Here is a 25,033-nt window from a genome sequence, read left to right on the forward strand (position 1 = left end):
TATTATTATATTATTATTATTATATTATTATTATATTATTATTATTATTATTATTATTACTATTACTATTATTATTATTATTATTATTATTATTATTATTATTATTATTATTATTATTATTATTATTATTATTATGCTCAGTTGCCTTCTGAAAAAGCATCTTTGGGACAACCAGGACATGGATAACGGAGAATCTCCACAGTCAATTTGGAATACCTTGGGGATAACCTGGATGACAGAGAATCTCCATGGATACCAAGCCAGTGGGAATGCACTGCTGCGGTTGCCTATTAGTTGTGAGATTGGGTTCTTTCATTATTGTGAATGCTTTTATTTGCAACTCCCAGGTTCATAGGGATATTTCTATTTTTTAAAAATAAAAATAAAAAAATAACTACAATGGCAAATATCTGGAGCTCAGGTGTAGGATGAGGGTGAAGCTGTGTTCTCCGAGCTTGTGGGTTGGTTCCTCAACGTTTTGATACCAGGCTAGGTAACCTCTTCAGCCGAATTTAGGGAACGATGTCAGTGTGGGTGTGTCCTTCTGTTTGTAAGGGCCTCAGGTGTGAGAGTGTCAAGGGAGGGTCTTGTGATGGGTCTTGTGATGGGCCAGGTGTGAGTCTCAGTGAGAGGCTTGTAATGGGTCTCGTCAGCGATGGGTGGGATTCAAATAAGGGGACAACCGGTTCTCTGGGTGGAGGCCGCTTCCGGAAGTCCATTCTGGGCTTGAGCAACGAAAAGTTGGCTACCGGTTCTGGTGAAGTGGTGCGAACCGGCTGAATCCCACCACAGGAAGGAAGGAAGGAAGGAAGGAAGGAAGGAAGGAAGGAAGGAAGGAAGGAAGGAAGGAAGGAAGGAAGGAAAGAGTGGTGGGATTCAAATAGGTCAACAACCGGTTCTCTGGGTGGATGCCGCTTCTGGAACTCCGTTCTGGGCCTGCTGGGCAACAAAAAATTGGCTACCGGTTCTGCCGAAGTGGTGCGAACCGGCTGAATCCCACCACTGGGTCTTATGATGGGGTGGTTATATCAGGTCAGGTCAGAACCAGCCTATGAATCCTTCAGAATCCAAATCAGCCCCACAGCCCACCAGAGGCAGGACTGACTTTCAACCATCCCGCGCAATCCCCCACTCCCACCAGCCGTTCGCCTCTCAATGACCCTGACCTGATGTAACTTCCCCATCACGACACCCATGCCAAGACTCACTGATGACACACCCCAGGACCCATCACAAGACCCTCACTCGACACATCCACACCTGAAGCCCTTATAAAGAGAAGAACACGGACACTGACATCGTCCCCCAAACTCCGCCGAAGAGGTCACCATGCCCGGTAATGAAACCTTCGGAAACCAGCCAACAAGCTCGAAGAACGAACCTCCACCCTCAAAATTAACTATATCATTTTTAAAATCCTAAGTATATATCGGGCAACTCTGTGCCACTCAGGATCGGCACACTGGAGGGCAGCCTTTAAACCTTGCGTACCAGTAAGTAGATGAATAAATGCAGCTAGAAAGAGGAAGGATAAAACAAAAATGCGGAATAGCATAACTTTACATTTACCGCCCAATGTATCTCCCACATCAGGCCGACGGTATTCATTCAACGCCACCGAAGCGACTCATAAACCTGAAAAATTAGCTTTGTTTTAAGATCACAACCAACAGCGACAATGTTTTTTTAAGAATCAACACCGTGAATGTTGCCCTCTTGGAGACGCCAAGTCTGTATTTCGACGTTCTATTTATTGTCCATATTCCTTCTTACTTTTACTGCCGGTAAAAGTAAACGGTTGGTTTTGCCTCTGAAAACAAAATTAAAAAATAAAAATAAAATAAAAAGACACTTTTTATTCAAAGCTATAGGGGTTTCCAAGGGCAGGGGAATGTCTGCTGAAAAGAAAAAGCCTCGTAAATGCTTTTAGGCTGAAGGTAGCATCGTTCAATTATTTCTGACAGAATAAATGGCTTTGTAACCGGGTGAAATTTCTGTTTTTTTGGGCTATTTGGATTTTTTTTTTTGGCTCTGAAAGTCACTTAGATCTATTTCTCTTCCAAACTCGGAATAGTTTTATGTTTCTATAAGCTTCAGGTTTTACACTGTCTCTTCTTTCTTCCCAACCCTCTGGAGGGTGATTTTCACCTAGGACAGGCAGACCGAAGCAGATATGGCCACAGAGGAAGGAATTGCAAAAAATCCATTGGTGGCATCGTGCACCTTTCTGCCCCGATTCTGGATTCCTCCTTGTGAATTTCTGAATTCTAAAAATGTAATTAAGTCACTAACCTTTCCGTCCAAGGAAACCAACTTTGGCTAGAAACAGAAAGAAATGCTAAGTTAGGTTGGGGGTTGGGGGGGTGTGTGTAGAAATATTTATGATTATAGAAATGTTGGGCGTTACTGAATTTTACATCCAAAGGCATTTTGTATTTGTAACTGTATGGGAGAAAGTTGGAACTTCCTTCCTTCCTTCCTTCCTTCCTTCCTTCCTTCCTTCCTTCCTTCCTTCCTTCCTTCCTTCTTCTCTTCTACTCTGTTCTTTATTCCTCCTTCCTTTCTCCTGTTCTTTTCCCTCCCTCCCTCCCTTCTTCTTCTGTTCTTTATTCCTTCCTTCCTTCCTTCCTTCCTTCCTTCCTTCCTTCCTTCCTTCCTTCGTTCCTTCCTTCTTCTCTTCTACTCTGTTCTTTATTCCTCCTTCCTTTCTCCTGTTCTTTTCCCTCCCTCCCTCCTTCCCTCCCTCCCTTTCTTTCTTTCTTTCTTTCTTTCTTTTTCTTTCTTTCTCTTCTACTCTATTCTTCCTTCCTTTCTCCTGTTCTTTTCCCTCCCTCCCTCCCTTCTTCTTCTGTTCGTCCTTCCTTCCTTCCTTCCTTCCTTCCTTCCTTCCTTCCTTCTTCTCTTCTACTCTGTTCTTTATTCCTCCTTCCTTCCTCCTTTGTTCTTTACCCTCCCTCCCTCCCTTTCTTTCTTTCTTTCTTTCTTTCCTTCTCTCTCTCTCTCTTTCTTTCTTTCTTTTCTTTCTCTTCTACTCTATTCTTTATTCTTCCTTCCTTCCTCCTCTGTTCTTTACCCTCCCTCCCTCCTTCTCCTTTTCCTTACTCCTCCTTCCTTCCTCTCTCCTTTGTTCTTTACCCTTCCTTTCCCTCTCTTTTTCTTTCTTTCATTCCTTCCTTCTTCTCTTCTACTCTGTTCTTTATTCCTCCTTCCTCTCCCCTGTTCTTTTCCCTCCCTCCCCTCCTTCCTTCCTCCTCTGTTCTTTTTCCTTTCCTTTCCTTTCCTTTCCTTTCCTTTCCTTTCCTTTCCTTCCCTTCCCTTTCCTTTCCTTTCCTTCTTTCCTTTCCTTTCCTTCTTCTGCTTCTTCTTTTCTTTCTTCTTTTCCTCCGCCTTTCCCTCCCGTTATCTTAATCGCTCTTTCCCCTCGGTTGGCTTTGATCTCCTCCGGACCCTTTCCCCAACTACATCGCTGCCCGGAGGAGGAGGAGGAGGAGGAGGGGGGGGGCTGGGCCGTCTCCCTGCGCTGCACGACCTGCGCCCGGGGGCGCCTCCGCCCGCCTCCCTCCTCCTCCTCCTCCGCCGGCGCAAGAGCGCAGCGCAAGAGCGCAGGGCAGCGCAGCCTTCGGCGGGCCGGGCCGGGCCGGGCGCTGGGCGGGCGGCGTCCGGGGGAGGCGGAGCCGGTCGGGCCGGGCCCCCCCGAGCTGATAAAGGTCCGGGCGGGTGGCGGCGGCGGCTCAGCCGGGGCAGCGCAGCGGGTCCGCGGCAGCGCTCGGAGATGCGGCGCGCCAGCCGAGACTACTCCAAGTACTTGCGCGGCGCCGAGGAGCTGGGCGCCGGCGCCGAGGGCGGCTCTCCTCCGCCGCCCTCCTCGTCGCCGGCCGGGGTCCCGCCCGCCCCGTCCCACTCGCCCTCCGCCTCCCGGGCCCTCCTGGCCGCCCTGGTCCTGCTGGGGCTCGGCCAGGTGATCTGCAGCCTGGCGCTCTTCCTCTACTTCAAGGCGCAGGTGAGGGATTCCCCCTTCTCCCGCGCGTCCCCGTCGAGGTGGGCACCCGGGCGGGCTTGGGGTGGGTGGGGGTCTCCCTCCCTTTGCGTGTCCCTCGGTGGGTCTCATCGGAGAGATTTGCTCCCCTCCCCAGATCTGTTCAAACGCAGGTCGAACTTTGCTCGCCAACTTGGCGTCTTCTCGGTTTCGCCGAGAGTTCTTGCCTCGCCGCGCGCGGGTTTCCGCCTCTGGCTTTGCCAAGTTCTTTCCTCGGGCTTTGCAAAGACTTCGCGTCTCGTTTGGAGAAAGTTCTTTTCCTGGCGTGCGGGTTTCGCCTCCGTTTCGTGAAGTTCTCTCCTCGGGCTTTGCAAAGAGTTCGCGTCTCGTTTGGAGAAATTTCTTTTCCTGGCGTGCGGGTTTCGCCTCTTGTTTCGTGAAGTTCTCTCCTCGGGCTTCCAAAGAGTTCTCATCTCGTTTGGAGAAGTTCTTTTCTTGGCGTGCTGGTTTCACCTCCGTTTTTTGCGAAGTTGTTTCCTTGGGCTTGCAAAGAGTTCGCGTCTCGTTTGGAGAAGTTCTTTTCCTGGCGTGCGGGTTTCGCCTCCGTTTCGTGAAGTTCTTTCCTTGGGCTTTGCAAAGAGTCCGCGTCTCGTTTGGAGAAGTTCTTTTCTTGGCGTGCGGGTTTCGCCTCTGTTTTTTTTTTTTTTTGCGAAGTTCTTTCCTCGGGCTTGCAAAGAGTTCGAGTCTCGTTTGGAGAAAGAAGTTCTTTTCTTGGTGTGCGGATTTCGCCTCTGTTTTTTTGCGAAGTTCTTTCCTCGGGCTTTGCAAAGAGTCCGCGTCTCGTTTGGAGAAGTTCTTTTCTGGGCGTGCGGGTTTCGCCTCCGTTTTTTGCGAAGTTCTTTCCTCGGGCTTGCAAAGAGTTCGCGTCTGTTTGGGGCCAGCTTGCTGCTCTGCAATTTGGGCCAGGCGGTTGTTGCTTCCTGAATCTTTCAGGGTCCCCCCCCCGTTTGCTCCCGACCCACCAGCCACGGCGGGGTGTCCTTAGGGTTGCCCCGGGAGTGCCTGCTGGGGTCATTCTCGGACGGCACGTGTTAAAGAGACCGATGGGGGAACCAATGAACGAGGTGAACGAGAGTTACTACTAGTTTGGCGAAGTTGGTGCGGGATTCCCTGGCGATGCTTCCTTCGCCTTGGCTGCTTTCTTTCGGATGCCAACATGATCTCGAGGGGCAGGCACCCCCCCTCCACCCCCTTGCAGAAAGCTAGAGCCAGAGCCAGCTAAGTTTAGTAAACTGCCCCCCCTCCCCACCCCTGAGGTTAGGAAAAAATTGGAAAGGGACAAATGTTGAAGCTCAGACTGGATGAAGTTGCAGGCCTGGGTGCAATGAAACGGGCCCCCTGCTCCAGAGGCAAAAAGAGGTGTGCCTGCGGCAGCGGGGTGACTGGGCTGGGGATTTTCTTGGGGGGGGGGCCTTGGCCAACTGGGTGTTGATATTGACCGGATTTGTGAAGCGTGAACGTTTCCTACTCTGCTTGAAATCAAGGTGAAAGTGGGGATATTTTCACCAGGCAGAGTTAAGAAGGTAGAGGTACCGCGTCTTCCTCCTCCCCCCTTCCTCCCTCCCCTCCCTCTCCCTTACCTTCTCCCTCTCTTCCTCTCCCCTCCCTCCCTCTCTTCCCCTCTCCCTCCTACCCTCTCCCTCTCCTTCCTCTCCCTCTTCCCCTCCCTCTCTTCCTCTGCCCCTCCCTCCCTCTTCCTCTCTCTCTTCCCCTCTCCATCCCTCCCCCTGTCCCTCTCCCTCTAGCCCCCTCCTTTCCTCTCGCTCTGCCCCTCCCTCCCTCTCCCTCTCCCTCAATCTTTCCCTCCCTCTCCCTCTCCTTCCTGTCCCCTTCCTCCCCTTGCTCTACTCCTCCCTCTCTCCCTTACTCTCTCCCTCTCCCTCTCCCCCTTCCTCCCCCTCGCTCTGCCCCTCCCTCCCCCTCCCTCCCCCTCAATCTTTCCCTCCCTCTCCCTCTCCTTCCTGTCCCCTTCCTCCCCCTTGCTCTACTCCCTCTCTTCCTCTCTCCCTTCCCCTCTCCCTCTCCCTCTCCCCCTTCCTCCCTCTCGCTCTGCCCCTCCCTCCCTCTCCCTCAATCTTTCCCTCCCTCTCCCTCTCCATCCTGTCCCCTTCCTCCCCCTTGCTCTACTCCTCCCTCTCTCCCTCTCTCCCTTCCCCTCTCCCTCTTTCCCTCCCTCTCTCCCTCTCCCCCTTCCTCCCTCTCGCTCTGCCCCTCCCTCCCTCTCCCTCAATCTTTCCCTCCCTCTCCCTCTCCATCCTGTCCCCTTCCTCCCCCTTGCTCTACTCCTCCCTCTCTCCCTCTCTCCCTTCCCCTCTCCCTCTTTCCCTCCCTCTCTTCCTCTCCCCCTTCCTCCCTCTCGCTCTGCCCCTCCCTCCCTCTTCCTCTCTTTCTTCCCCTCTCCATCCCTCCCTCCCTTCTGTTCCTCTCCCTCTAGCCCCCTCCTTTCCTCTCGCTCTGCCCCTCCCTCCCTCTCCCTCACCCTCAATCTCTTCCTCTCTCTCTCTCTCTCTCTTTAAGGCAGATCAGTTTTACATCTCGATTAGAAAGTTTAGCCTCGGGTATTTCAAGGCACCCGGTAGGGTGAGGGACCCTGGCTAACTTCACGCTTGTTTAGGGAGGCAAAAAGAGCTGACTGCAGGTTAAAGGGCAGTTCTGGATGGCAAGCCAAAGCTGTGGGAGTTCTGAGAAGCAAAGCCGCACAGACACACACACACCCCCTGGGATTTTAAAGATGGGGGGTGGGTGGGAATTCTTCCCACCCGAGCCAAGATCTCATTCTGGGCAGGGCTGCCAAGCCAAGGATTGTCATCACTAACTCCAACAAGCTTGTCCAGTGTGGTTGAGATACCTCATACTTAGTTATTCACACATCGCTCCCCGAGTGACCGAAAGCCCACTTCTCATATTTTTGTATTTTCCTGGCTTTTCAAAGACATTTTTTTTGCAGCCTGCTCATCCCCACCCTGAGAAGTGGACAAATTTATCCTTGCGTCCAACGTTTGGGTTGATTTATTGAAGAACAGAAGATGTGACTTGCAGAGAGAGAGAGAGAGACGTTCGCTGGGGGAAATGGCTAACTTGTTAGGACTGGCCTCTGTTCAAAGTTTTTTTTCCCCCTCTCCCCCTAAATTTGGCCAAAGGATAAAATAATGTTTCTTTTCTTTGTCGGGGGATTTGAGAAATGCCTTAATCTCTCTTTTTGGGAAAAAGCAGGCCCCATACTAGCAAACGAAGAGGGCTTTTAGTGTGGGCAACGCAATATACAATATACGCTAGATTTGAATTGCTGGGGAGATAAAATTGAGGCAGGGGTTTGAGGAATCTCTAGTGCGGTTTAGATTTGGGGTTACAAAAAGGCCCTAATTTTTTTTTCTTGGAAATTACCCTGTTTCTTGCCTTTTCAGCTTTCCTTTTCAAACAAAAAACCCCCAAACCTTAAAAGGAAGTTGAAAGTTGGTTTCTGCTGGGGTTTCCCCCCCCCACACACACACCTGCTGGAGAAAGCCGTTCTCATGTTAGGTTTCTCTTTTTCAGATATTTTTTGAGGAAGAAAAGAAGATTTTCTTGGTTAGGCAAGCATTTGTTTGTTGCAGACCCCCAAGGTCCCTTCAGTGCTCTGTTATTCTGTTATTCTGATTAGGATTTTCTCTCCTGGCACGATAAAATAGCACCGGAGCATGTAAAAGATTTTACCCAAGTGACCATTTTTGAGTTTAAAATTAATCTGGGGGGGAAAATGCAATGTTTAAATGCCATCTGTGTGCCTAAGTAATAATAAAAAAACACTCTTCCAAATTCTCTTGCTTCTCCCCCTCCCCAAGAGAAGAGGATTTATTTCATTTTGCATTATTTTACACTGTTCTTCCCCCTACCCACCCACCCACCCACCCAAAAAAATTCTTCTCTTTTTACTATGCTAGCATTAAAAAAAAAGCGAACATAGTTCCGTTCGGTGTATTTATGGCAGGGCTAAATGCAGGGTATTTTGTACAGACCTGGTTGACCCATCTCCTCAAAACGAGGAACTGAAAGAAAATGGGGGGGGGCTGAATCTGGTTGATGCGTTAACGCACGGCATCCAGCTGCGTCTTTTTTACTTTCCCCGATGAAAGTAAGAAGCAGAGATTCTTGCAGTGGAAGTCAGCTTTGGGCGATCATCAGAGGAGGAGAAGACTAATTGAAGGGTAGCGTTGCCAAGATAAAGCATGCTTGAAGGGCATCAGCTAAACATCTCCAGCCTTGGGACCAAGGAGCAAGTAGTCTATGTGGGAAGGAGCACATGGTTTGCCTGGGCCTAGCTTTGATTCCTGCCTGTCTAGGGAAAAACAGGAAGTGGGAAAGAGAAAGAGGCCTATTTAAGAAGTGGGAAAAATCATTTTAGCGATGATGAAGGTGATGGTATCCATTCACCTTCAGGTGCTTTGGAGAACAGCTTGACTCCCTCTTCTTTGGGGCGCCCCCTGAGATATTGGAACATTGGCTATCGTGTCCCCCCTGATCCTTCTCTTCATTAAACTGTTGTTGTTAGCTGCGAAGTCGTGTCCGACCCATGGCGACCCTATGGACAACGTTCCTCCAGGCCTTCCTGTCCTCTACCATCTTCTGGAGTCCATTTAAGCTCACGCCTCCTGCTTCAGTGACTCCATCCAGCCACCTCCTTCTCTGTCGTCCCCTTCTTCTATTGCCCTCCATCTTTCCCAGCATGAGGCTCTTCTCCAGTGAGTCCTTCCTTCTCATTAGGTGGCCAAAGTACTTGAGTTTTAGCTTCAGGATCTGGCCTTCTAAAGGGCAGTCAGGGTTGATCTCCTCTAGGACTGACCGGTTTGATCACCTTGCAGTCCAAGGGACTTGCAGGAGTCTTCTCCAGCACCAGAGTTCAAAGGCCTCATTAAACTAGACATTCCCAGTTCTTGCGACTGTTCCTTGTATGCTTTAGCCTCCAGTCCTCTGATCCTCTTTGTTGCTCTTCTCTGCCCTCTTTCTTATAGTTGCAACTCAAGTCAACTCAAGAATTAAAGGAGCAAATCTAACCCAAGCAGCCTGTCAGTCTGAACATAGTTGTTATTAACCCAACCAAGGGTGGAAACTGTGCAGCCCCCATTGAGTGTTAACAAATGCTTCAATTGGTCTGGCTTTGTTTTCCAAATGAAGGGTGGAATGGGACCACTGTTCCCCCACTCCCAAATCGTGGTTTGGATAGTTGGGGTAGTTTTAAGGATGGGAATGGGAAGATCTTACCTCCGCAATGCTTTCTCTTTTCCTTCCACCCTTTAAAGCGTGCAACACACAAGTCAACAAAAAGGGTTGGCATCTAGTCATTTGTTTAGCTTTCTTCCAGTTGCTCAAGATGGTGGGTATGGCATGCCTTCCTCCCAATATTACTCCACAACCATCCCTGTAAAATAGGGTGGGCTGGGAAAGAGCGATTGGCCCAAGGACATCTCGTGAGCTTCCGTGACTGAGGGTGGACTCGACCTGAGTCTCCCCATTTCCTAGTTCAGCATGTCAGTCATGTGGGGGTCCCTTCCTGTGGCATCCTGATATCATTGATTGATTCCTGAGGCTCATTGGGGGATCCAGAGGTTGACCTCCTGTCCTTCACCTCTCAAGACTACGAACTGGTGATCTAGATGGACAAATCTCACTCACGTAGGAGACATCTGCTTCCTGCATTAACTGTTATGGCCAATCTAGCTACCAGTCTTTCAATATCTAAGGTTGTGTGTGTGGTGTCAACCCTACTGTCCAAAGAACCAGAAGGCAGGACAAGAAGCAAAGGATGGAAACTAATCAAGGAGAGAAACAACGTAGAACTGAGGAGAAATTTCCTGACAGTGAGAAAAATTAACCAGGTGGAATGACTTGCCTTCAGAAGTTGTGTGCGCTCCATCACTGGAGGTTTTTTGAGAAGAGATTGGACAACCACTTGTCTGGAATGGTGTAGGGTCTCCTGCTTGAGCAAGGGGTTGGATTAGAAGATCTCCAAGGTCCCTTCCAACTCTTGTTCTTCTGTTGGGAAAGGTGGGAGGAAAAAGAAGAAGACAATGTCCAGAAGCCAGGTGGATGGATTCATTTATAGTGGTGATGGCACTGAAGAACCAGGTTTTCACCCTTCAGGTTTCCTGGTTGTCCTCCACTCAACTACAAACCAAGCCTCATCTTGGTTAGGCCTTGCTGAGATCAGACAGGTGCCCCTCAGGGGTAGGCCACCTTGGCTCTTTGATGACTTGTGGACTTCAACTCCCAGAATTCCCGAGCCAGCTGTGGAATTCTGGGAGTTGAAGTCCACGAGTCATCAAAGAGCCAAGGTGGCCTACCCCTGAATGTGCTTCCATCTGCTGGATTCTTTGAATACTAACAATATTTAAACGGAAGATCCCATGGGACGATCCATATCCATCGCATCCGGCAAAATTAAGCTCTTCCATTTTGAATTTTGAACTTTTTGCTGGATTCAACTTCACTGAGAAACTCTCTAGACAAAAGGAAGTATACTTGTGGGCTTGGGTTTGACCACAGCCGTCTCACTTCTTGGAAAGTTGTGTGAAGAAGCCAGATATTTCTTGCTGGACTTTAAAAAAAATAAATCAGCCACATTTCAGTTCTTTCTTTTTCGAAACGTTGGATAATTTCCTCCGTGTCGTTCCAGTTTCCTTTGGTTTGTCTGCACTTTCAGAGAGGCAATTTAGGCGCTAAGAAATACATCTACGTAACCCAAATCATCTCACCGCTCTTCCTTCTATAACATGGCAGCCCATAATATGGCTTAAATTTGGCATCAGAATAACCTACCAATCGGGTAACTTTTAACACTCTGCAGGAGATAGCCAGGTAGTAAATATTGAATATTGAATTGGAAATGTGATTGTGATCACTTAACGGTGTGGAGAAAATGAAACTTGGAGATTATGGAAAGAAGGACTAGGGGGGTGACGTCATAGCAGTGTTCCTATATTTGAGGGGCTGCCACAAAGAAGAAGAAAAAGAATTGAGGCCTTTGAACTGTGGTGCTGGAGAAGACTCCTGCGAGTCCCTTGGACTGCAAGGAGATCAAACCGGTCAGTCCTAGAGGAGATCAACCCTGACTGCTCTTTAGAAGGCCAGATCCTGAAGCTAAAACTCAAATACTTTGTCCACCTAATGAGAAGGAAGGACTCGCCGGAGAAGAGCCTCATGCTGGGAAAGGCTGAGGGCAAGAGAAGAAGGGGACGACAGAGAATGAGGTGGCTGGATGGAGTCCCTGAAGCAGTAGGCGTGAGCTTAAATGGACTCCAGAAGATGGCAGAGGACAGGAAAGCCTGGAGGAACGTTGTCCATAGGGTCGCGATGGGTCAGACACGACTTCGCAACTAACAACAACAACACAAAGAAAAGGGGGGGGTGTCAACTTAATTTCCAAAGCACCAGAAGGCAAGACGAGAAACAATGGATGGAAACTAATCAAGGAGAGAAACAACCTGGAATTAAGGTTCCTGACAGTAAGAACAATCGACCAGGGGAACAGCTTGTCTCCAGAAGTTGTGGGTGCTCCAACACGGGAGGTTTTTCAGAAGAGATTGGACAACCATTTGTCGAAAATGCGACAGGGTCTCCTGCTCGAACAGAGGGCTGGACTAGAAGACCTCCAAGGTCCCTTCCAACTCCGTTATTCCATTATTCTGTAAGCTTCCTGCCCCCCCTCTTCCTACCAATTTCTCTCCTCTTAACTTGGAGCCAAGTTTTGCTTCTGGCGGGTGGCGCAGACTGGAATTTTGGCCACGGAAAATAGGGATGCCTTGAAAAGATTTCCCCAGGATTTTTCCAAGACGTGTGACACGCTTTGCTCAAAATCTCCTCGCTTTTATATTTTCTCTTTCCTTTCAACTCCGCCCCCACCCCACCCCCACCCCCCATTTCTTTGAGGGGATGAGAATGCAGTTAGAGGGGTAAGTGTGTTGAAGCAGAGAAAGGGAATGTCTTTCTTTCTTTATAAAGATATGTGGTCTTAGAAGCGACCTATTTATTGCTTTAGGCCCTGTTGAAATTCTGCATGTCCGGTCGCTAGGCGTTTTTCCATTTTCTTAACTTTTCTTTTTCTAACAATGGCTTGTAATCCGTGGCTTGGTTTGGCCACTGCAAGCCAGAACCCCACAGCTATAGCTCTCCTTTAATATCTCAGGGGCTGCCCCAAAGAAAGGGGTTGTCAAGGTCTTCTCCAAAGCGCCTGCAGGCAGGACAAGAAGCAACGGATGGAAACTAGTCAAGGAGAGAAGCAACCTGGAACTAAGGAGAAACTTCCTGACAGTTAGAACAATTAACCAGTGGAACTCCTTGCCTCCAGAAGCTGTGAATGCACCAACACTGGAGGTTTTTAAGAAGAGACTGGACAGCCATTGGTCTGAAATGGTATAAGGTTTCCCGCCTGAGCAGGGGGTTGGACTAGATGACCTCCAAGGTCCCTTCCAACTTGGTTGTGCTGTTATTCTGTCTTTTCATCATGGCTTCCTTTTTCCTTCTCATCCTCCTCATTCTATCATGTAAGCAAAAAGGGGGAGGGACAATCTTCCTTATTCTTTTCCTTCCTTCCTCCCTCCCTCCCTCCCATTCCTTTTCCTTCCTTCCATCCATCCTTTCGTCCCTCCCTCCCATTCCTTTTCCTTCCTTCCTTCCTTCCTTCCTTCCTTCCTTCCTTCCTTCCTTCCTTCCTTCCTCCCTCCCTCCCTTCCTCCCTCCCTCCCTCCTATTCCTTTTCCTTCCTTCCATCTTCCCTCCCTCCCATTCCTTTTCTTTCCTTCCTTCCTTCCTTCCTTCCTTCCTTCCTTCCTTCCTTCCTTCCTTCCTTCCTCCCTCCCTCCCTCCCTCCCTCCCTCCCTCTCCTTTTCCTTCCTTCCATCTTCCCTCCCTCCCATTCCTTTTCTTTCCTTCCTTCCTTCCTTCCTTCCTTCCTTCCTTCCTTCCTTCCTTCCTTCCTCCCTTCCTTCCTTCCTCCCTCCCTCCCTCCCTCCCTCCTATTCCTTTTCCTTCCTTCCATCTTCCCCCCCTCCCATTCCTTTTCTTTCTTTCCTTCCTTCCTTCCTTCCTTCCTTCCTTCCTTCCTTCCCATTCCTTTTCTTTCTTTCCTTCCTTCCTCCCTTCCTTCTTCCCTCCTTCCACCCATCCCTCCCTCTGTTCCTGCAAGCTATAAATGCAGTCATTCAACCAACAAAGCCATCTACCTAAAGCTTTGCACCACTCTTGCTTCTGACCCAAATCTTACGAGAGATCGGCCAGCAAAATCAAACTTGAAATTGCTCCCGGACTCTGTTCCTTCACATGGTACCTTCCTCAGACGTAAGAAGCACTAGCGCGCTTGAATCTCGTCTCCCTAGTGAACGAAAAAGAAACAAATTAGAATTAGATGGTTTCAGGTAGGATGGTGCCCTGGTCTTTTTTAATCCTGGTTATCTGGAACCAGAATTGATCTGTTAGAAATGTAGTGCTGGTACAAATCCAGGGTTCGTCTCTCTTTAGATGTGTGAAAGAGACAAATTTGGAGCTAGCACCGTTAACAGCCACTGATTGTCTGGCAGGAAAAAACCAGGTAACAATGAAGGTCCAATTATGCTTTATTTATAAACAGCCAAAGTACAGGAATCTTCTCAATTAATGGTTAGCACCTGGCTGGAGTTAGCTAAGGGTCAATGGCTCTCAAGAGCAGTTAGATCACTTGCAGCTACGTTGAGATTCTAGGCTGATCCCTCTTTTAGCGCCACCCCAACTTCTGCTGCTGCTTCTCCTACACCTATTCATGGTTAATAGCTCTGAAAGAGAGATTTGAGGTCTTGTTTTGTCCTAGGCTAGTGTCTGTCTGGGTCTTTGGGGGTTCGACAAGTATGACTTCAAAGCACTGAGCTGTTTTTGAATAATTTGTTCCAGATGGACCCTCACCGAATGTCTGAAGAGGATACTAACTGTTTACGATCCTTCCTGAGACTTCAGGGGAATGTAGATCTGACAGAAACCACCTTGGACAACCAAGAATCAAGGCTGCTGTCGGAATCGTGTCGAAGGATGAAGCAGGCTTTTCAGAGAGTAATGCAAAAGGTCAGTCTACTCCAGGGACGCAACAAGGTTGGAAGTTTATGAAAGTTTCAGGGTTACATTAGACCAGGGGTCTTCCAACTTGGCCCTTTGATGACTTGTGGACTTCAACTCCCAGAATTCCTCAGCCAGGCATGCGTATCTGGCTGAGGAATTCTGGGAGTTGAAGTCCACAAGTCATAAGAGGGCCAAGTTGGAAGACTCCTGTCCTAAAGTTTCATGTGGATGGTAGATAGCATGGTGAGAGGCCCAAGACTTTGTGTTAAAGCAGGGGTGTCAAACTCAATTTCATTGAGGGCCGCATCAGCATTGCGGTTGCCCTCAGGGGGCTGGGTGGATATGGCCAAGGTGGGCATGGCCTACTGGGTGGGCGTGGCTAGAGTGCGTATGGCCTACTGGGTGGGCGTGGCCAGCTCTACATCGTTGACATCAAGGGTGCCTATGGGGGGGGGCTGGGCAGGAGTGGGACAGATCTGAGGGTCTCTGGCAGAAGGAGGGTCTCTGGGCCAGGGCCAAGGCAGTGGGGGCCATTCCCTCACTGTTTCCAGGATGGCTTCGCGGGCCACATGAAACCACTTCGCGGGCCGGATCTGGCCCCCGGGCCTTGTGTTTGACATGTCTGTGTTAAAGAAAAAGCACTCCATACATTCTACATGACGATTGCAAACTGGAGCAACTTCCCTCCAGAAGTTGTGGGTGCTTCATTACTAGAGGCTTTTAAGAAGAGACTGGACAACCGTTTGTCTGAAATGGTACAGGTCTCCTGCGGGACCAAGGGGTTGGACTGGAAGACCTCCAAGGTCCATTCCAGCTTTATTCTGATTGATTGAATCAATGGAATGACTTGCCTCCAGAGGTTGTGGGTGCTCCATCACTGGAGTCTTTTAAGAAGAGACTGGACAACCATTTGTCTGAAATGGTGCAGGTCTCCTGGGGTTGGACTGGAAGACCTGCAAGGTCCCTTCCAACTCTGTTCCTGTTAGTACTATCATTAAGAAAAGTCTGCACAGTTTCCTTGAACTATGAACTCAGAACTACGTAGAGGTCCCTTGATCCACTACAACAAGAACATCATACAGTTGGGAAGATTTCAAGACAGGATTGCTTGAAAGGAGTGGTTCCCCACAGGTTCTCTCAACTCGCCCCAGATCCAAAGTTGCACACCTCAGCGTTCCAAACCAGCTTCTTCGTTTTAGAAACAATCTGACCAGATTTGGCAGAAGGAAACTTGGCATCGGCCCCTAACCAAGAGCATCCTGTTTCAGGCGTGATTCTCACCAGGTTCCTAATGACGTTTTCTTGAGAAGAACACAGTGAGGTTACAGGAAGTAGGGCAACTCAACTGTTGTCTTCCTTCCAAAAAGGCAATCTATTCCCAATGAAGATAAGGCAGAGAGACATCTTTAATTTCCTGGACTAGAAGACCTCCAAGGTCCCTTCCAGCTATTCGGATTCTGATTCCTTTTAACAGCCTCGGGGTTAAATGTTAGGAAATGTGACTTTTGGCCGTTTTTCACATTTAACGACCTTTGCGGTCCTGTGATCAAAATTTGGACTCTTGGTGACTCATATTTATGATGGTTACTGTGTCCCTAAGCTTAACCCTTCTGACAAGCAAAAATCCATGGAGATTAACAACTGGGTTAAGAACTGGGTTACTAATTGATAACAACTGGAGCGATTCCCTTCACAACTGCGCGAAAGGTTGTAAAGCGGGGCAAAACTCATTTAACAACCGTCTCGCTTAACACAGAGAAATGTTGGGCTCAACTGTGGTCAAATGTCAAGGAGAACCTTTATACAAGTCCATTCTTTTAGCCGTCCAGACGTTGCTGAAAACATGGCTTATCCAGAGGGCCTTTGGATCTCCCACAATATTTGGTGCCGCGCCTTAATTTTAGCTTGGAATTTTCACCCTCGTGTAATTTTTATTCGTAACCCTTGGTTGCGATAAACCAGATAGACCTCGGCTAATTTCAGGCAGCTGGATAAATGTGACACCTAAATAAACAGGAATAAACTTTGATTTCAACCCAAGGGTGACGTTCTATAAGTTGGTCACTTGATTTACTTTCCTCGGTGAGAGAAGGATCATAACGGCGGGTTGTTTAAAAACAACAGCCTTCTAAATCTTGATTTATTTGGGAGGGACCAATCCTGACGAAGGGACGCGGTGGCTCAGTGGGTTAGGACGTTGAGCTTGTCGATCAGAAGGTCGGCAGTTTGGCGGGTCGAATCCCGAGTGCCGCGTAGCAGAGTGAGCGCCTGTTACTCGTCCCAGCTTCTGCCAACCTAGCAGTTGGAAAGCACGTGAAAATGCAAGTAGAAAAATAGGGACCACGACGGTGGGAAGGTAACGGCGTTCCCTGCGCCTTTGGCGTCTAGTCATGCCGGCCACATGACCACGGAGACGTCCTCGGACAAGCGCTGGCTCTTTGGCTTTGAAACGGAGATGAGCACCGCCCCCTAGAGTCGGAAACGACTAGCACACACGTGCGGGGGAACCTTTACCTTTACCTTAATCCTGACGAACACAGCTGGTCCTCGGCTTACAACCGAAACGGACCCCAGAATTGATGTTGCTAAGTGAGGAATTTGTTCAGGGAGTTTTGCCCCACTTGACGAGCTTTCCCCACGCAGCTGCTAAGTCAATTGTTGCGGTCGTAAAAATTAGTCACACAGGGTTGTTAAGTGAATCTGGCTTCCCCATTGGCGCAAAAGGGGGGGGTCACATGACCCCGGGAAGCTGCGACCGTCATAAGTATGAACCAGTTGCCAAGCATCTGAATGTAAATCACCTGGGATGCTGCAACGGCTGTAAGTGTGAGACGTGGTCGTAAGTAACATTTTTCACTGTCGTCGTAACTTCGTACAGTCACAAAATGGACCGTTGCAAGCCTGCCTGTAGAACGTTGTTTAGTCTTTTTCGACACTGACTGTCCTTGATCGCAGCAGATCCTGAAAAACTGGCCAGGGTGTGCTGAATTCACAAGAAACCGGCCCCAAATATGGGGCAGGCAATCCAACAACTCAAAGATCTTTAGAGCATTTGGCCTCTTACTCATCCCTGATTGCTTAGCTCTATTTAAATCTAATTATGATCTGGTCTAAGGGTGTCTTGGCAGGGTACTAAACCCCCGTGTGGGAATCTGTCGGTTTATTTCCTTTTTTTATTGCTACAGAGGGGAAAAAAAAATCTGGCAAGAGCTTTTAATTGAACTAGTTCAGAGTTGTTGTTGTTTTTTTTTAAAAAAATAAAATCCTTGCCAGGATTCTGCTGAAGAAAACATACATAGTCAACCTTTCTGCAACATAAAATTTTATTTATTGATGGTTCTCTGGCGGTGGAATTGAATTTCTGGGCTGGAAGCATAATCTCTCTTCCAAATGGATCGAACGAACCATGCTAGGTTTTTTTTTAAGGGGGGGGGTGGCTTTATAAGTGAGAAGAGAGAAACATATATTAACCATGCTTATCTTGGTGGTAGGTCATGTCAGCCCTCCTCTCTCGAAAATATTCTCTCGGTTTTGTGGGCGCCTGTCCCATGGGGAGGCAGTGGTTGTCTTCTGCATGCTGATACTTCTGCATAATTGGAAAATATGTCTGGGCTATGCTATGGAAATCCAAGCCTGTTTGGGTTGCCCTGTTTCGAAGTGAGTGGCAGCAGCCAAAAAGGCCGGTGCAATCCTAGGTTGCATTAATCGAGGGATAGAATCAACATCAAAATCAAGCATTAGTGCCACTTTATAATGCCTTGGTCAGACCTAGAATTCTGCATCCAGTTTTGGTCGCCAGGATACAAAAAAGATGCTGAGATTCTGGAAAGAGTGCAGAGAAGAGCAACAAAGATGATCAAAGGCTAAAAAAATATAAGGAATGGTTGCTGGAATTGGGAATGTCTAGTTTAATGAAGAGAAGGACCAGGGGTGACAGGATAGCAACGTTCCAATATCTCAGGGGCTACCCCAAAGAAGAGGGAGTCAAGCCATTCTCCAAAGCTCCTGAAGGCAGGATAAGAAGCAACGGATGGAAACTAGGCAAGGAGAGAAGCAATCTAGAACTAAGGAGAAACTTCCTGACAGTTAGAACAATCAATCAAAGGAACGTCTTGCCTCCAGAAATTGTGGGTGCTCCATCATTGGAGGCTTTTAAGAAGAGACTGGACAGCCACTGGTCTGGAATGGTATCTGGTCTCCTGCTTGAGCAGGGGGTTGGACTAGAAGACCTCCAAGGTCCCTTCCAAACTCTGTCATTTTGTTAAGTGTTCTGTCAGATGGGCAGTTGGTCTTATTTGCAGCAATGTTGACACCTGTACTTGATAGATAGATGGTTCCCTTAACAGAATGTAGAGCAATAGAATGGGAATGAGCAGAGTTACAGTGTGATTAGGGAATTTCAGCTACAAGGAGAACAATTTGGGAGAAGCAGTCTCGGTGACAGCGAGGGGACGAAGGGAAAAGCAGTTAAATGGAGCAGGAGAACTTGGAGCGTTAGCGGAAGATGCTCAGTTCAAAGCTAGTAGACAGTTCTTAAACGGATTTGTGGAGCCACCAGGCCTTGGCCAACTCCAGTGAAATGTAGACCAGCAACCAGCCAGGTGGACTCTTAAGTTCTCTGCTCACGTCAAGGAGTCTTTCTTTCCATTCAAAGCTGACTTGACAGTGTTTCCTTCTCGGTTCTCGGCCAAGGGGAGTAAAATCCCCAGCTTATCAAATTTATTCACGCAGTGTCAACAAAATGGTGCTTTTCTTTCCTTCTGGCTTGGTGACTTTTCCTGCAAGGCCTCAGGCGGCCTTTCGCAAGCCACATTCATCCCTTTGGCAGGAGACATCGTCAGAGACATCAGTCAGTCAAGGGAGCAATTTTCCATCCACCTTGGCAGCCATCCCAGGAGCTGATGGCTGAGGGGGAGCTTGGTCAGGCTGAGACTTGCCTCTGCACTTCACGACAAAACAAACCTCGTTGAACCTCAGGATGGCCTCTCGTGAGGAGATATTTACGTAGACCGCTGAGGGATGCTTGACGTTGGAGTTTGAGTGGTATTTATAGAATCAGACCATGAATATCTGGCCTCGTGGCCTTCATTGATGGCTTAGGTGAGGTTGCGAAGTAGGTATGTGACACCAAAGCCTATTTGCGACCTGAACTTTTCCTGAATTTTGTAATGTCATTAATCTCGTTACAAAAAGACACGTACCTTTATAAATATGTTAGGGGAAAAATGCATAGAAAATTATTATTTCAAGGAGAGCTGCCTGTAAAAATAGCTACATCTTTCTTTCTTTCTTTCTTTCTTTCTTTCTTTCTTTCTTTCTTTCTTTCTTTCTTTCTTTCTTTCTTTCTTTCTTTCTTTCTTCCTTCCTTCCTTCCTTCCTTCCTTCCTTCCTTCCTTCCTTCCTTCCTTTCTTTCTTTCTTTCTTTCTTTCTTTCTTTCTTTCTTTCTTTCTTTTTCCTCGAAGATGCTTCACTTCTCACCCAGGAGGCTTCTTCAAGTTCAGAACTGAAGCGAAGCATCTTCAAGGAAAAACCCAGTCCTGTTGCCTTTTTGAAAAAGCACCTTTGGGACAACTGTGGCCTGGAGGACAGAGAAGCTCCATAGATTTCAAACAGTGTATTTGTGTGTAGAACCCGTGCAAACCGTGTTTTTTTTAGTTGGTTCACAGGAAGTTCATTTCAGCCTTCCTTTTCGACTTTGCCTTTGGAGTGATCAGATGCCAAGAAGGGGATTCGAAATTCCATATTCCTGATTGCTTAGAAAAAAGAAGGCAGATAGCCAGCAACTTGCTATGCAGAAGTAAGAAATCTCTGCTGAAAAAAAAATACACCTCTTTTGCACACCTGGGTAAGATGGAGGAGAACCACTGCATTTACCATCTGGACTTGCCTTAAAGAGAGAAAAACCTTAAACGCCGAAGTAAAATCATGGTGATGGGTTGTGAATTAAAGAATCCCAAAGCTGAGGATTAACTGAATGTAGGGAAAACCAAGATCATGGCATCCGGCCCTCTCAATTCCTGGCAAATAGATGGGGAAGAAATGGAGGTAGTGACAGATTTTATTTTCCTGGGCTCCAAGATCACTGCAGATGGGGACTGCAGCCAAGAAATTAAAAGACGCTTGCTCCTTGGGAGGAAAGCCATGGCAAACCTAGACAGCACACTAAAAAGCAGAGACGTCACCCTGCCAACAAAAGTGCATATAGTCAAGGCTGTGGACTTCCCAGTTGCAATGTATGGCAGTGAAAGCTGGACCATAAGAAAGGCTGAGCGCCAAAGAATTGAAGCCTTTGAACTGTGGTGCTGGAGAAGACTCCTGTGAGTCCCTCGGACTGCAAGGCGATCAAACCGGTCAGTCCTAGAGGAGATCAACCCTGACTGCTCTTTAGAAGGCCAGATCCCGAAGCTAAAACTCAACTACTTTGGCCACCTAAGGAGAAGGAAGGACTCCCTGGAGAAGAGCCTAATGCTGGGAAAGATCGAGGGCAATAGAAGAAGGGGACGACAGAGAAGGAGGTGGCTGGATGGAGTCCCTGAAGCAGGAGGCGTGAGCTTAAAGGGACTCCAGATGATGGCAGAGGACAGGAAGGCCTGGAGGAACGTTGTCCATGGGGTCGCGATTAGTCGGACACGACTTCCCAGCTAATAACAACAACAACAACAATGGAACCATGGAGGACTTGAGGAACATCCAAACTATTGGAAGTTCTTTATTGTAGGGATTTTGCAGGCACCTTGATAATGAGTTTATTTTGTGGCCATATGTTTTCATCCTCATCCTGTATTGCCGGCATTTATTTTTTGTACCTCCTTTTTGATTCATTGGGCCATTTTCCGTGCCTTGCTAGTGAAAGTTTTAAAAGATTTGATGCTTTCTGTGCCGTTTCCTTCCTGACTGACAGAGCTAGAAAACATTCGATTTCCTGCAAGATAACGATTTTTGATCTTCTTCTTAGCATTCAGCTCATCATTGGTTCCCACCATCCTCTCTGGTTTAGGTGAGGGTTAGATGCTAAGGGATTAAAAACTGTACACCCACACGTACTTGGAAGATTGCTCAAGACTGTGTCTTTCATCTCACTCCCCCAAAGTGTCATTCTTTCTCTGAGAAGTTCTCTTCTAGGAATTGATACCCTTCATTCATTAGATTCTAGATCCTGAGGGATCGGTCATTCAATTGGACGTCACCATGTAAAAAAGATGTTGAGACTCTAAAAAGAGTACAGAGAAGAGCAACAAAGGTGATCAGGGGACTGGAGGCTAAAACATATAAAGAGCAGTTGCTGGAATTGGGTATGTCTAGTTTAATGAAGAGAAGGACGAGGGGGTGACATGATAGCAGTCTTTCAATATCTCAGGGGCTGCCCCAAAGAAGAGGGAGTCAAGCTATTCTCCAAAGCGCCTGAAGGCAGGACAAGAAGCAACGGATGGAAACTCACCAAGGAGAGAAGCAACCTGGAGCTAAGGATGAATTTCCTGACAGTGAGAACAATTAATTAGTAGAACAACCTGCCTCCAGAAGTTTTGAATGCTCCAATACTGGAAGTTTTTAAGAAGAGACTGGACAGCCATTTGTCTGAAATGGTTTAGGCTTTCTTGTCTGAGCGGGGGGTTGGACTAGAAGACCTCCACGTTTCCTTCCAACTCTGTCATTCTATTCTATTTGAATGTCTTCCCTGCTCCAGGAGTGATGGAGAAGCCGATGATGGTCTTGTTTGGACTCGCTGATCCCATCCAATATCATGACATCACCACAACTGTGGGTTTATAATGTTTTGAAACCACAAGTGGTTTGATCCATGAATGTGTGGTTCTTGGCTATCCTGGGTAGATCTCTGCTAAGCTGTTTTGCAAAATTCGGTGCTGTGCACTTTTGGGAAAGGCAACTTCTAAACTCTGCGTAGGAAAAGTCAGATGGATTTCTGCTTGTGCTGCAAGTGGAGGGAAGTGATTTTGACATAAGTTTCCACGTAAGCATTTTAGGCCTCATAGCTGCTCAAAACTGCAGAGGCACATGAAGTCCCGTGGAAAGATAAAGAAAATCTTATGAGTTCAAAAATCATGAATTTAGTAACAATACTTTTGCCATTAACTAGTGCCACTGGAGAGCCATAATTATGCAACTTTGTCTTTCCAGATGTTTGGGACCTCAGTTCCCAGCATTGAAACTGGTGTTATGATTTTATGGGAATTGTCGGGCACAAAAGGTCAGGTACAATTAAACTGATTTCTTGCTACTCATAACTATACACAGGAACCTTGCAAACTCACAGTTAATAGCTGCTTGTAGTTTTGTTTTTTTAATTCCATTTATATCCCGCCCTTCTCCGAAGACTCAGGGCGGCTTACAAGCTTAGCAGTAGCCTTCATTCTATGTATATGCCTGCTTATTAGGGCTTTCACACACACACCCCAAGCGGCATTATTACAAAGTCAGCTTAATTGCCCCCAACAATCTGGGTCCTCATTTTACCTACCTCGGAAGGATGGAAGGCTGAGTCAACCTTGAGCCTGGTGGGATGCGAACCTGCACTAATTGCAGGCAGCTGGTGTTACTTAAGGAGGCATTAGCCCACTGCTCCACCAAGGCTCTTCTTAAAGAAGAATCCACAAAATTCTAGGGAATTGGACTGGCTTTGCTTGTGACTATCTAGAGATTCTAGGCTAATCCCTCTTTTGACTCCACCCCCAGATTCTTCCAATGCTTCTACAATTGTAGCCCAGACCATCTGGAAAGCAGATCTTATCTCCCCTGGACTGCAACAGGTTTAGCTACAATCCCACTCTACAGCATTAAATGCATTTTTTTTCCTTTTTAGGAAGTCCAACGTCTGAGTGCGGGAAAAGACCAGTCACGATTGGAGAAATGTAAGTGTTACTTTCTTGTTAGGAACTTTTGCTTCAAGGAAGATTTCAGAGCTGATTTTAATATGATGGGTTTTTCCCCCCCGCCAACAGCCACCATGGGAGCTTCACCCAGTTCAGATTTACCCAAGAAAAGTAAACCTGAGAAAGCACCATTTGCCCACCTTATAATTGATGGCCACAATATTCCGACTGGTAAGTTCATTTTCAAACGTTTACCATGTTACCATACAACTTGGAATGAGAAGCAAGAAACTTGGCTGATTTACCGCCAGTGATGTCTGAAATGGGCAACTACATAGATATATTTAAATTCCAATGATTATATTTTAAAAGAATTATACTTGGTGTATACCATTCGCTATACTTCATAGAATAGAATAGAATAGAATAGAATAGAATAGAATAGAATAGAATAGAATAGAATAGAATAGAATAGAATAGAATAGAATAGAATAGAATAGAATAGAATGAAGAAGGAATAGAATAGAATAGAATAGGATGATGAATTAATAGAATAGAATAGAATAGAATAGAACAGAACAGAACAGAACAGAACAGAACAGAATAGAATAGAATAGAATAGAACAGGAGAATATAGTAGAGTAGAGTAGAGTAGAGTAGAATAGAATAGAATAGAATAGAATAGAATAGAATGAAGAATTAATAGAATAGAATAGAATAGAATGAGAATATAGTAGAGTAGAGTAGAGTAGAATAGCAGAGTAGAGTAGAATAGAATAGAATAGAATAGAATGAAGAATTAATAGAATAGAATAGAATAGAACAGAAGGAGAATATAGTAGAGTAGAATAGCAGAGTAGAGTAGAATGGAATGGAATAGAATAGAATAGAATAGAATAGAATAGAATAGAATAGAATAGAATAGAATAGAGTTGGAAGGGACTTTGGAGATCTTCTAGTCCAACCCCCTGCTCAGGCAGGAGACCCTATACCATTTCAGACAATCTCTTTTTAAAAACTTCCAGTGTTGGAGCTTTCACAACTTCTGGAGGTAAGTCGTTCCACTAGTTAAAAGAATGTAAGGAACGAGTAACTCTATACAGAAAATCAGGCAGAAACAGTGAAATGTGGCTGGATAAAGAATCAGTCTGAAGTGTCGATAAACTGAGATAGTCCACAACCTCATAAAGATTTACAAAAATGAAATTAGAAGAACTTGTCGGGCTTAACGTGATAGGAGCATAACTGATTTGGCTTAAAGTTGGATTTTCAACAATCATTTGCAATTCCTTGGGCAAAGCAGCCTCTGAAACCATGGTTTGAAGTGGCTTGGAACACTGTGGTCTCAATGAACTATGGCTTGTGTCAGGAGGAAAAGCTGTAGCCTAAACAACAGTCTGATCAATGAAACTGGAGCCTGAAGGAGGAGGGGAAGGTGGCAAAATTTTCCCAGAAACGGCCGTCCCACGTTTTGTGGCAAGCAAAACTGGATGCAGTATTCCAGATGTGGTCTGATCATTTTTTTTATTATGGTCAGATAACTGGCTAGATTGAGGTGGTCCCTCCAGGTGGATCTTTAGTGTAAGGTTACATCAACAGAATCTTGCAAGAACTTTCAGAGTTGCAGGAGTCCGCTGGTGGAACCTTAGGGTGGAGGGACAACCTCAATCTTGCCAGTATGTGACCATATTAAAATTTATCAGACCACATCTGGAATACTGCATCCAGTTTTGGTTACCACATTACCAAAAAAAACCCACAAAAAACAACAACAGGTGTTGAGACTTTGGAAAAAGGGCAGAGAAGAGCAACTAAGCTGATTAAGGGCCTGGCGACTAAAACGTATGAAAAACAAGTTTATATATTTATTGAATTTGCAGGATTTGGGTTTGGTTAGTCTAGAAGAAAGAAGAACTGGGAGGGGACATGATAGCAGTCTTCCAGCATTGAGGGGGCTGCCACACAGAAGAGGGGGGGTCAATTTGTTTTCCAAAGCCCCTGAAGGCAGGACAAGAGGCAACAGATGGAAACTAATCAAGGAGAGAAGCAACCTGGAACTAAGGAGAAACTTCCTGACAGTGAGGGACAGTTAACCAGTGGAACGGAAGTGTT

At 46.9% G+C, this 25,033-nt stretch overlaps 1 protein-coding gene and 1 long non-coding RNA gene across 2 annotated transcripts in view; one reads left to right on the forward strand and one right to left on the reverse strand.

The window, feature by feature from the left end:
- LOC310640200 overlaps nucleotides 1–25,033 on the reverse strand; it is a 272,544-nt gene that overhangs the window by 125,178 nt on the left and 122,333 nt on the right. The gene's annotated exons all lie outside the window — the stretch shown is intronic.
- The window catches only part of TNFSF11 (TNF superfamily member 11), a gene marked incomplete at its 3' end in the record, with an annotated part of 27,898 nt that continues 6,524 nt past the window's right edge, over nucleotides 3,660–25,033 (forward strand). Inside the window, exons 1-4 of the mRNA XM_083362574.1 lie at nucleotides 3,660–4,000; nucleotides 13,931–14,098; nucleotides 22,912–22,960; nucleotides 23,051–23,152. Coding sequence (XP_083218700.1) covers nucleotides 3,773–4,000; nucleotides 13,931–14,098; nucleotides 22,912–22,960; nucleotides 23,051–23,152 — 547 coding nt within the window. The 5' untranslated portion in view covers nucleotides 3,660–3,772. The remainder of the gene's footprint in view (nucleotides 4,001–13,930; nucleotides 14,099–22,911; nucleotides 22,961–23,050; nucleotides 23,153–25,033) is intronic.

The sequence above is a fragment of the Vipera ursinii genome (genome assembly GCF_947247035.1).
Source record: "Vipera ursinii genome assembly, chromosome: 4".
Taxonomy (NCBI): domain Eukaryota; kingdom Metazoa; phylum Chordata; class Lepidosauria; order Squamata; family Viperidae; genus Vipera; species Vipera ursinii.